Source organism: Choloepus didactylus, chromosome 4, assembly GCF_015220235.1.
Source record: "Choloepus didactylus isolate mChoDid1 chromosome 4, mChoDid1.pri, whole genome shotgun sequence".
In the NCBI taxonomy this organism is placed as follows: Eukaryota; Metazoa; Chordata; class Mammalia; order Pilosa; family Megalonychidae; genus Choloepus; species Choloepus didactylus.
Window position 1 is genome coordinate 16,941,596 of NC_051310.1, and position 12,874 is coordinate 16,954,469.

General features: G+C 47.4%; 1 protein-coding gene across 4 annotated transcripts in view; it reads left to right on the forward strand.

Annotated features, from left to right (window-relative positions):
- The window catches only part of CCDC88C (coiled-coil domain containing 88C), a 136,094-nt gene that overhangs the window by 46,696 nt on the left and 76,524 nt on the right, over positions 1 to 12,874 (forward strand). For 3 of the 4 annotated variants that reach the window (XM_037832053.1, XM_037832056.1, XM_037832055.1), the window contains one exon: positions 1,108 to 1,177. In XM_037832053.1, coding sequence (XP_037687981.1) covers positions 1,108 to 1,177 — 70 coding nt within the window. Of the gene's footprint in view, positions 1 to 1,107; positions 1,178 to 8,097; positions 8,191 to 12,874 lie in introns of those variants that run through there. The other variant, XM_037832054.1, reaches the window with a different exon arrangement.

The following is a 12,874-nucleotide window of genomic DNA, read 5'->3' on the forward strand; positions in this document are numbered from 1 at the left end:
CAGCTGACAGCGTGGACAGGATCCATAGAAATACAGTATGGAGGAAGGGTGAAATCCTTTTTATGTTCCTTGACGGGGTTGTCTTCTGCCACTGTGCTTGTGCAGGCCACCACTCCAGTGTCACAATTCGACCGTGGGTCTGAGTTGTTCAGCTGGGCACAAGGGACCAGCTAGTTATGTAATTAATTGTTTCCCTCACACTGAATATGCAGATTTCTCATGTTCAGCAATAGCCTGACTCCTGGAAAAGCAGTATCTCGGTGGAAAAGTGTTTTAAAATGCATGAGAGGAGCTTTCTTGGTGAAGAATTTCTCTAGAGCCATTTTTGCAACACCAAGAATAGTTATGACACCCACTCCCCTTATTTGTCTTCTATAAAATTTGAATATCTCCTGATTTGTGAAAAACAGGGCACATCTGGGCAGGGGAGACCACCCTGCCCTGCTAAATGCCTGGGCAGTGTAAGTGGTGGGTTAGGGTACACGCCAGTACGCCCCAAGGAGAGCTTGGGAAAGACCCCTGGACAAAGGGGGACGATGCTGCCTGGTGGCTGGGCCTTCTTAGGAAGACTTTTGGGGTGAGGGCCAGAAGGCAGCTCATTTCCCCTGCACCACCTCCCTGGCTGGCGCAGATTAGCTGCAATCTTCCCTCTCCCAGGGAAGTCACTGCTGTAAATGATGGAAGTTTCTTGTATCAAAGGACCTGCTTAGCACTTGGATCCTGTCTTAAGGTTATAAAGACTTGGTAGCATCTCTTTAACCTTTATTCTATATTCTTTTTTAGTTATACAAACAATATAATAAAAATAATTGACATCTTAAAAAAAAAAAAAGAAATGCACACATAATCCTGCTATCCTAGCTTGTTAATGCTTCTTTTTTCCAGGGTGTCTGTACCACATGCAGGCATAATTTTATCTGGTGATATGAAGGCAGAAGTACAATTTGTATTTGACTTTTCACATGTATTTCTATCGTAAATATCCCTTTCTATTATATAGTGTCTTCCAGCTATCATCCAGGGACTTGATGAACTGTAATTTACTTAATCGTTCCTTTTTTTTTGTTTCCTGGTCCTCATGGCCTCTTTCTCCCTTTGTTTCTGTAGGAAGTGCTCCAGCAGCTGATCGTAATGAATTTGCCCAATGTTTTGATGATTGGCAAAGACCCACTGTCTGGTGAGTGAGCGCGCCCCTGCCCCCACTGTGCCGGGGCAGTGCCGTCGGCCACGGGCAGCTGCTGGCCGCGGAGCTTCGGGTGCTGGCCTGGAGCCAGCACAGTGAAGACACGTGACAGGGAGGGTGAGGTTGCAGAGGGCGGGATTTCTGCCCGGAAGCATCAAGCCAAGAGCACATTGCTTCCTTTAGAATCTTTCCCCAGCCCACAGCATGGGCGTGCAGACACAGGCGAGGCGGCCTGTTTTGTTCCTCCTGAGAGGCTGGGTCTGGGTTCAGGTTCCTGAGCGTTTGGTGGATGCCGTGGGGGTCCCAGCTTCTCATAAACAAGGAATCAGATGATGCCACCCGGTACCTGTTGCCAACAAACTCATACTCTTTAGGGAACCAAAGTCTGTCCCCTGGGATCCCATGACACTTTATTCACACTCCTTAGTGGATCGGACGGTCAGTCATTCATCTGTTTCCACCTTTACCCACGGGACTCCTGCTGGGTGGGTTCTAACTCATCTTAGTCTGTGACACTCAGTGTGAGTTTGAAAGACCAAATGGACATCCCCCTGCACATCTTCCAGAGAGCTGGAGCTTAATTCCTGCCTGTCACTGAGCTCCCACGGGCTGCATTTTCTCCTTTTCACTCTCGTATACTTTTTTTTTTTTTTTTTTTTTGGAATAAATTCACTTACAGGAACAGTTGCAAAGACAATACAAAACCCATACACAGAACTCCAGCATACCCCGACCCCCCTCCCCCGATACCCCGATCCACCAACTTTAACATCCTGTCACACCACCATTTCTTCCTTTCCCCCCCTCCCTCCCTCCCTCTCTATCATCCTTCATCTATTGCTCTGTCTTCCGAACATATGAGAGCAAGATGCACAGATCCTTAAACAAACATTATAATTCACATATACAATTCTCATGAACAAGAACATTTATGGAATCCCATTAAGCGCACTAAGAAGTTCAAGAAATTCAACATTGATACAAAGCTTACATTCCATATTTCCTTTTTTTCCTTTCTTATATCTCAGCTGTGTCCCTTTGAGCCTCCTGTCCTCCATCCTCAGATCCCATCCAGGATCACCCTTGGCATTTAATTGTCATTATCTAGTTACACTTTTTTTTTTTTTTTTTCAATTGTGGAAACATATGTACAGCCTAAATCTTCCCATTCCAACCCCTCCCTAGCATTCTATTAGTGGGATTAATCACATTTACAATGTTGCAGTGCCATCACCTTCCCAGCATCCATTACTAGAAATTTCCCTTCATCCCAAACAGAAACCCTACCCTCATTTCTTAACTCCTCATTGCCCCTTCCCCCACTTCTCGTAACCCATACTCTACTTTTCATCTCTATGGTCATATTCTCTGATACTTGCTTTGTGTTTACCGTGGGGCTTAAATTTAACATCTTAAATCTATAATAATTTTGTTTTTCTTTGATACCAACTTAACTTCAATAGAACACGTAAACTATGTTCCTATACGTCTCCATTCCCCCACCTTTATGTAGTTCTTGTCAAAAATTACATATTTTATATTGAGTCCAAAACCACTGATTTATCATTACAGTTTATGTATTTTAGATCCTGTAGGAAGTAAATAGTGGAGTTACAAATCAAAAATACAGTAGTATTGGTATTTATATTTACCATGTGATCTTTACTGGAAATCTTTTATTTCTTCATGTGGTTTCAGTCAATTGTTTAGTGTCCCTTCCTTTCAGCCTGCACAATTCCCTTTAGCATTTCTTATAGGACTGATCTACTGGTGATGAAGTCCCTCAGGTTTTGATTATCTGGGAAAGTTTTCATCTCCCCCTCATTTTTACCCTCCAGGTGCTTGTGAATTTTCTAAGTCTCTGATGGTTATTGACTTCTGTTTGTATTCCATTGTGGTCAGAGAATGTGCTTTGAATAAATTCAATTTTTTTAAATTTATTGAGGCTTGTTTCATGTCCCAGCATATCATCTATTCTGGAGAAAGATCTGTGATCACTGGATAAGAATGTGTATCCTGGTGATTTGGGATGTGATGTTCTATATATGTCTGTTAAATTTTTCTACATCTCTCTCTCCTTTCTTTGTTTCTCTGTCGGTAGGGCTCTCTTTAGTATCTGAAGTAGGGCAAGTCTTTTATTAGCAAAATCTCTCAGCATTTGTCTGTGAAAAATTTAAGCTCTCCCTCAAATTTGAAGGAGAGTTTTGCTGGATAAAGTATTCTTGGTTGAAAATTTTTTTCTCTCAGAATTTTAAATATGTCATGCCACTGCCTTGTCGCCTCCGTGATGGCTGCTGAGTAGTCACTACTTAGTCTTATGTTGTTTCCTTTGTATGTGGTGAATTGCTTTTCTCTTGCTGCTTTCAGAACTTGCTCCTTCTCTTCAGTATTTGACAGTCTGATCAGAATATGTCTCGGAGTGGGTTTATTTGGATTTGTTCTATTTGGAGTTCGCTGGGCATTTATGCTTTGTGTATTTATATTGTGTAGAAGGTTTGGGAAGTTTTCCCCAACAATTTATTTGAATACTCTTTCTAGACCTTTACCCTTCTCTTCCCCTTCTGGGACACCAATGAGTCTTAAATTTGGATGTGTTATTTTATCTATCATATCCCTGAGATCCATTTAGATTTTTTCAATTTTTTTCCCCATTCTTTCTTTTGTTCTTTCATTTTCCATTCTGTGGTCCTCGAAAACACTGAGTCGTTGTTCAGCTTCCTCTGGTCTTGTACTATGAGTATCCAGAATCTTTTTAATTTGGTTGACAGTTTCTTTTATTTCCATAAGATCATCTATTTTTTTATTTACTCTTGCAATTTCTTCTTTATGCTCTTCTAGGATTTTCTTCATGTCTTTTATATCCTGTGCCATGCTCTTCTTCATGTCCTTTATATCCTGTGCCAGGGTCTCGTTGTTTATCTTTAGTTCTTTGATTAATTGCTCCAAGTGCTGTGTCTCCTTTGATCTTTTGATTTGGGTGTTTGGGGTTTGGGTTCTCTATATCGTTTGGTTTTATCATATGCTTTAAAATTTTCTGTTGTTTTTGGCCTCTTGGCATTTGCTTTACTTGATAGAGCTCTTTCAGGATATGAAGAAACACCAGTCTCTAATTTGTCAGATCTACAGCTTGGTGGCATACACTTTCTCTACCCAGCAGATGGCGTCAGCAAGGCACCTATTCCCCTCAAGTCAGTTCTCCCCAACTTTGTCTTTGTGGTGTGTGGGGGTCTGATTCTTGTGGGGTTCAATTGGTGCACTAAGTTTGGGTGTGTTGTTGGTACTGTCCGCCCTGAATGTGGGGCATGTGTCTGGGCAGTTAGGGAGGCAGGGCAGCTTTAATAATCAAATCTCCCAGGTGTTCCCAGAGATTTAAGGCTGTTGCAAGAGTCTAAACCTTCGTTTCAGTCTTGCCATAGATTGTCTCTGCCGCTGACCCACAAGTCCTTGGTATTGGCGTAGGGTCCCTGGGATTTCCAAGCTGGCCCCCCTTCTCAGCTGTGCTTTTCCAGGACCTCTGCTGAGGGAAGGCTGTGCCACGTCACAGGTGCATGCCGGCCCTCCAGGGGCCGCCGGGCCATGCAGGGGCGTTCCCAGCCTGCTGTAAAGATGGCTGAATGGGGCGTGTTAATTTCCCCCTTTTCGCACAGCTCTGCCTTCCCAGCTCCAGGACAGTTAGCTGTGGGTGCACTAAAGGCCACTGTCCACGGCCGATATTGTGGCGTGTGTGCGGTGTTGTGGGAAACACTCCCCATAACACTGGGACCCTTGATGCGGCTGTGAGCTGTGGCTCCAGCCCCGGGCAGGAGTGTCCCCAGCCGCCAGGAAGATGGCTGCAAGGGGTGCGGTTTCTTTCTCCTTTTGGCTCCCCTCTGCCCTCCTGGCTCCAAGACAATTAGCAGTGGGTGTGGGAAGGGCTATCTTCCACACCAGGTATTGAGGCATTCACAAGGCCCGCTCCTGCCGTGCTTCACTGTGTGGTTCTCTCTGCCATATCTGCAGCTGCTCCTGGGTTTTGTTTTGTTTTTTTTAAAGAACTAGTCCATCTCCAAACGCTAATCCATGGTTTCCGCACACCGCACTGCGGCCGCTGGACTTTCAGCCGGCTCACTCACTCGTTTCAGAACACAGACTCCCGGTTTCACCAAATGCATGGTCCCTGTGGATTTAGCAGACCTTGTCCGGCTGGTGCATCGCAGAAACTGGTGTTCTGGGTCACTTTCTGGCTTTTATCTAGTATTTTTCACAGAGGTGTTTTTTTTTGCCCTGTCTCACTTAGCTGCCATCTTAGGGTCTCTCTTGTGTACTTTTATCTGCACCTGCACTCGTGGACATAAGCCCCCGGGCCCAAGGAACAGAGTTTCCGGTGGCCAGGACTGCTTTGTTCCTAGGGAGATCTTTTTACCATTCAGAACCTCCTGGAATGAATGAGGGGTCAAGAAGACAGGAAAACCCACATGTCTAGGATGGGACTGGACCAAGATCCCAAACAGGGATGTGGCTTCTCTCCATTGGCGTCCCCTTTCTTGCTGGGGTCTGGCTGCCCCTGCCCCTGTCCGCACGGCAGCAGCTGCAGCTGCCTTGAGACAGAGGGAGCAGAGCAGCGGGTGGCCAGCCCGAGACAGCGCTCGTGGAGAGCAGCCATCCCTTCGGGCCCTGGTCCCAGAGCACAGCAGCAGCTTCTGGGGGCATGGGGCCGGGGGCGGCTGAGCATCGAATCACTGCACACATCAGGGGGCTCCTCCTTGGGCCCCAGCTGGCCAGTGTGTCCCCCTTTTCTCTGCCTGAGCCGGAAGAGATGTGCTTGACCTCCAGTTAGTCTTCAGCCTGACTGGCCCGTAACCACTCATCCTCGCACAGTGGCGGCTGCGGAGTCCACCACCTGGTGTCAGGGATCCTGGAAAGGCACAGGGGCAGGAAAGCGGGAAGCTCTTCCAACCTTCCCCCATGTGCCATCAGGAAAACGTCTTCTGAGATGTGTCTCTGGCCACAGCCCCTCATAGATAAGGTGGCGGAACTCAGCATGGTGTTCCCGTCAGCAAAAGATGCATTTATCAGCAGATGCTTGTATGTGTGGATGAGCAGCTGCTGGTCCCAGGCAGGAGGGCCAGCCCGGGTTGCTGTTCTTCCCTGGTGTTTCTTGAGGTCCAAATGCCAGGCAGGATTCCCCGGAGCCCTTGGGTGGGCTGACACCCCCGTGGGGTCCTGTCTGTGAGTACAGCTGGAGCCTTTGGCAATGGCTTTGGAGATGTCCTTAGTTGCTATTCGGTGGTCCAACCCTCCGTTCTGCGTTTTCTCCCTGTTGTGGTGGTTACTGATAGGGCTTCCAGCTTCAGAGAAAGCACTGAGGAGTCAGAGCATTCTTTGTACATAAAATGCTGTGAATTTTCTCCCTTCCTAGTAAAGTGTGGGACACTCTTATGCCTGCTGCTCTGACTGAAAAACCAGAAGAGCCAGTTTCTGAACCTCCCATAGAGAAGACCAAGTGCCCTTGAATCCTTCCTTCCCATGGCAGCTGCCCCGAGGCCAGAGGCTCACAGGGGGAGCTTGGTCCAAGCCTCCTTTAGCTCTCGGTGGCCCAATGTCTGCCATGCCAGGTCCAGGGGCCCCGGAGGCACATAGGCCCACAGTCTGCACTGGGGCAGGGAGGAGAGGAAAATGGAGTCTCTAACCACGTCCAGGGTGAAAAACAGTGTGAGAATGCATGTACTTTAACTGGAGTGCAGAGGCTCGTGGTTCTGCCTCAGCAGGTCAGGAAGGCTTCTTGGAGGAGGCAGTGTTAGGACAGATCCTCGAAGAACTCTCAACAGAGAAGCAGAGGAGAGTGTCCTGGGTGGGACGAGCGCAGAGGAGTTCACATGTGCTGGGAGACCCACGAGGGGTGGCAGCCTCTGGGGACAAGGAAAAAGAGTTTTGCCACAATTAAAGCTGAGGTTTCGAGGGCCAGAGGGAAACGGGCTGCCCAGGACTCCTTGGAATTTCACGTTTAACCTTCTCAGTATTTACTTGCTCTCCTGTCAAGGGCATTCTTGAAGTGATTTTCGGATCCCATAGAAACCTTCCCTCGCTCAGTGCACACTGCACAGCTCTGCCTTTGGGGACAAACGAGGGGGTCTCAGAGCCTGGAGTGCTCCCAGCTGTTAGGGTTAGTGTTTCCCCAGGAGGGGGGAGAGGGCTCAGATATGGTTTGTCGGGAACAAGCTTCTTGCTGGTGAGATTGTTCTAAAAAGTAAAATGGCTGTCTTGTCCCTTCCCCTCCTGTCTTCTTTCCATCCGCCCCCACCCCAGGGTCCTGCTTGCCCTGTGATTAGGTGGGATGTCGGGGGGGGGGGGGCTACCGCTCAGGGTTAATTAGCAATTCCTGCATTTCTCCCCTGCTTTCTTGTTTTCTTTTTTTCCAGCCTGAACTTGTTATTTTTGTTTCATTTCTCCTAGCCTTGACTCTCTAATCCTGTTTATGTATATATTTTTATTTTTGTATTTCAAAAACCTTGAGTCCTTTGATTGAGGAGGAAGAAATAAGTTAAAAAAAAAAAACACCAACTCTAATCTACTCAGCATTTGATCATGTTAATATTTCCTGTTTCATACTTAAGGGAGCAAGTTCAAAAAAGCAAGCAAACACTGTTTTAAACTGATAACTGCTTCCAGCCTGTCGCTTTGCTTCTGTGCCCCTTGCTTGATCCAGAAATGAGTTTTTCAGTCCACTTAAATGCGGGTGGGAGCTGGGCCTCGAGCTGAAAGCCAGCACTTTGCTTTTCTAGGGACGTGAGAAGCTTGGTTAACACCAAGCACTGGCGAGTATTACAACACAGCCAAGATGCCGGCCTTCTGAGCAGCCCGGGGATCTGCCTAGAAACCAGACTTTGTTTAGGCAACTTCTTAGCGATAGTCTTTACACAGGAAAAAAGGCTCCACTGGCCGCGACAGCCACGCCATGGCTTCCAGCAGGACTGTTCTCTGCGGCTGTGGCCGTCCGAGGAGGAGGGAAGAGATGTTGTTTGTCAAAGGTCTTTATGTTCATGGATAATACGTGGGCTCTGAGTTTTCTGCCTGGTGGTTGGGATGGACCTCTTCCTGGGATGGACCTCCCACCCTACCACCTTGTCTGCTCCCGCCGCAAACTCTTTGGTCTCGAGCTGAATTCTTGTGGTGGATTCTACTTTTCTGCTGTTTTCCGGTTGTTTGGTCTTTGGAAGTGGATTAGCTCTCAGCCTCCGTGGCATGGGCAGGCTGGGGGTTAGGGAGTCATCTGAAGTGCTGACAGTGTTCTGGGGGCTTGATGTGGTTCTTTCAGATTGTTTTTTGCCACCTGGGGAGCTACTGTCTTCCATCATTCAGACCAAGGCTGCTTCTTGCCCACAGACGGTGACGTTTGGAGATCCGTGGGGTGGGGGCTGACGTGAGGTGAGCAACGGAGAGAAGCTGGGAGGAGGGGGCCACTGGGATGACGGGGCTTCCCCGGGGGCCCCTGTGCCATTTCACACAGACCCATGGCTTGATGCCTGGCTCAGAGTCCACATTTGATAGACATTTATTGAATGACTAAGTAATGGTTGTGTTCCTGCTTGGCGGAGGTCCTGTGTGGTGACTTTTTGGGTGCCGGGAGCTAGGTGAGGGTTTCCCGCGGCTGTTGTCGAGATGTGCAGTGGCGTGTAGAGGTGCCTGCCTCGGGTCCTGTGGAAAGGGACACGTGATGGAGAAGCCTCCCCGTGTGACCTCTACACGCCGGCCACAAGGAACTCACTGTCTACCCTGGTTCTCAGCAGTGAGGGTCAGAGAGGACCCTGATGGCTGCTCTCGGTGCGAGCAACTCCCAGGAGGCCCCACAGAGCTGCACCTGTGTGGGTGAGTCTCAGGAGGTCCTTACGTGTTCAGGAGAAACAGTCATGGTCAACGCGGTCCTGTTTTCAAATCACTGTGGCAACCCTGTAATCATCCTTATGAAATGACCGGTTTTAAAATGGAAAGCAAAGGAAAGCACAGCTAGTGGTGGGTTGACTCTACCATGTAAGTCATAAGAGACTAGAATGTAGAATTATTAAGGGGAAAACACATACATCCTAACAAGAAAGGAAACGTAAACGTTTTCTCTGTTCTTCTCCCTGGTACTTGACCCTGACTCATTCATTCATTCAGCAGACGCTGGTTACGTACCTGCCCAGTGCCGGGGACCGTTCCAGGCACTGGGATCAGAAGGCTCAACAAGGTAGACCCCTGCTCTGGAAGGGCTTAAGGTCCTGGTGAGGAGAAGGAAAGGTGAAGAAGTAATGCCAGTTCCAGGTGAAAGGAGATGGTCTGGAGCTGGGGGGAGCTGGTGGTGATGGACCTGCTACCAGATCTTAGCTCTGTTGAGCTCTGCAACTTGGCCTCTCTGCATTCATGCTTGTTTGTAAAACAGAGAGAATAACGCTGTCCTTTTGGGGTTGTTCTGAGGGTTCAGTTGAATGACAGCACTTAAAAGTGTCAGGACAAAACAGCAGTAGTGATCTATAGGAGCACAGGGCCGGTGGAGAGGGCAGTATTAACTCGACCTAATTGGGTCATTTCTTCCAGGTTGTGAAAGTTAAAACCTCAGCCTGGGTGGTGATTTGGGGGTCCTGAGCTTCTGTGGTCGTCGAGGGCTGAGTTACCAAGATAGAGTAATCGGTCTCACTGCTTTTCTCTGACCCTGTTTCTGCAGATGAATCATTGTGTCTTCTGACTTCAGCAGGACAGTGTGTGTGCAAGTTTAGGGCACAAAGGAGTCCCTCTTGGAGAAGCTGTTTGCCTTCCTTTGCCTAAATTCCCAGATTTATCCTTAAGTAATTATCTATAGACGACAAGATTTATTTTCCTTATCCAGAGACCAGGATGTGTGTCCTGAGCATTTAAATGGCTCCATCTTAGGGAATCAAAGCATAGAGGCAATAGGGAGATCATCTACCAGGCATGGAAGATAAGTTTTGTTTCAGGAGCCACCTTCCATTGAATGGCAGTGGCTGTCTTCAGTGCTGTGTTCAGAAGGATTCTGAGGCCTAGTTCCAGGTTCACTAAGGAAGTGTTGAGGTTGATTAGCCATGTCTGCCATGGACACAGGATTAGAAAGTCAAAGCATCAGTGCCAAGAATTTTCCATCCCTGATCTAATCCTTCCGCTACATTGTATAGGCTGTTATACCTCAATTGTCCAATTACATTTCTATCCCCACAGCAGCGATATCAGGGTTTTCTCCTTCTGTTTTGGAAGCTGATTGCTGTAAACATACATAGTATTATATATAGTTTAGATATGCCTATATGCATTCCATTTGTGCCAGGAAAGGTTGGCGAGTGTCACTCTGTTTTAAAACGCCAGAAAGCAGGTCATAAAGTAAGCTTTTTTTAAGACTCAGTCATTAAGTCAGGCTGTGGTGGGAGTCCCCTTTGGGATTCCCCCACCCTCACTAGAACCATTTTACATGGGGTTGGCCGAGCTGTGGGTAGATGTGGGTGGCATCTGATTGGTTCTTGGCACCCCTAACCCCTACCCACACCTCCTGCTCCACAGCAGTTGCTTGTGACTCACTCGGTACAGAAATTCATGCTGTTTCATATCCCCCACCCCCCCGCCACTGCTCTCTCTGAAGATCAAACCAAATCTAATGAGATTAACCACAGAACATTACAGGTTGACAAACACCCAGCTCTTTGCATACGTGTTCCCTGTGCTGGGTGCCCACTCCCCAAGTCCATCTCTCCTCCTCATCCTTGGTCTCAGCTTAGATGTCATTTCCTTCAGAAGTCCTTGCCTGGTCCCAAACTAGATGTCCAGCCCTGTTTACTTGCCAGTCTGCATTGGTCTGAGCTCAGAGGACTGTGCTGATGTCTGCATGTCCACAGCGCCCAGCGCCCGACGCATAGATGCTTGGTAGGGGGCAGTTGTTTGTAGGTTTGGCTCCTCTTGACCTGATGCTGCAATAGAAGTGGTGGAGTCGGTGCTTAACTGTGTCACTGGGCCAGCTTGGCTGGCAGGGACCCAGGGCAGAGTCTGCTGGTATGTTTTGAAACTGCAAAACCTACAATCTGGTAGACTTGAAAATAACACTAGTTCTTCTGGTTCTGGTACTACTGAAATCCTGAAAGAAATTGGGCATCAGCTTCACCTATTTTTTTTTTGGTAGGTTTCATAGGAATCTTTGCAGGGGTGGAAATCACAGGATGTGTTGATTATAAGCAAATATTTTTATTCACTTAGCCCGGTAAGAATGAGCACAACACTGCTTCATTTGAATGAGGGCAGGGGTGAATTTCCTAATACTCTGTTCATCACCAGAAACTTTAATTTTTTTATTTTTATGAAAAGTTTTCTAAAATTAATTCTCTACTTTTAAAACCCTTCTTTTTCCCTATTACAAAACTTAGCAGTCAGGAATCCATACTTTTTTCTAACTGTGCTCTGGACCAGATTTAGCTTTTTCTTTTTGCCTGATGGATGTTTGTAAGTGAATGAATGAAAGAATGAATGAATGGCTCCAGGTTGTCTCTCTGGGTAAAGGGAGGGTGCCGAGGGAGTAGAACCCATTCTTTCCTTCACGGACCAGCCTCAGAATGTTGTTTTGAGCTCTTGTGTGCATGAGGGCTCCGATTTCTTCCTTGCAGTTCTATTACCAGCTTACGTTCTTGCTGCCAGCCACAGGCTCCTCTACCTCTTCTTCCCACTTTCAATGTGCTGTTTCACTCCACTGCAGGCTGGAAAAATGGGTCATCAGAGTTGTCTAAATTGTTCTAAAATATAAATAATTAGATCCTTCGGGGCCTTTGTTATGAGTAGAGTGCAGAAAGATTTTCTGCATGAGCTCTGACTTCTGTGCTGATCTGAGCCCCTTAAAATGCTCTCTTCCTGCATCTCAGTCTTCTGGTAGTTACAGAACCAGTAAGTGGCCCTTGAAAAGGTGGATTCAGGGTTGGAAGAGAAGTCAGCGGCAGCTGGAGAGGCCCGTGCCTTTTATATCAACTAAGGGGCCTTACGCTGGGCACTTGCCAAGTATCTGTTGGCTGACTGAGGGGAAAGAGGCGAGAAGGGTAAGCGTGGGCCGAGCCAGAGAGTGTCATTGCCACAGGAAGATTTTGGTAAGACCGATGGGAGGTTTTATCAGTGATCATGGGTATTTCCTTTTCATCAAAACTAAAATTAAGTGGCTGATCAATAACTCAGCTTTTATAGAGAATTGAGTCATTGTGGTTCTATATTTATGCCTATGGATTAGAGCCTCTTGTGCCAAATAAAAGGCCTCAAGTTTTTTAGAAAAACATGGAAGTCTGAGAAATTTTCCATTTCAGATATTGACGAATTTCTACACTTACTCACAAAGACGAGGGCTTGCCATAGTAGATTGATCAGCAGCTCTGAGCCGTATTCTTTGCGTGCATGGAATCTGAATCCCCCGCAGGGAGGTGGCCTCCAGAGTTCCTGTGACAGCCCACCAGTCCCTCTGGCCTCCTGGCTGGGAGGGGATGCCTTTCTGGTTGAGGGAACTCCCAGCTCCGAGGCTGACAGTGAAGTCATTTCTCAGGAGAAGCCCTCTTCAGCCGTTCCTCAGTCAAGAAGTTTTAGGAGACCACATGCTACTCCAGGCGCCCCTTATACTCACAACCTGAAATGAACCACACTGCTGGCTCCTCGGATGGGAGTTTGATTTTTTTCCATCCCAGCCATCCTTGGTTGACAGTGTGA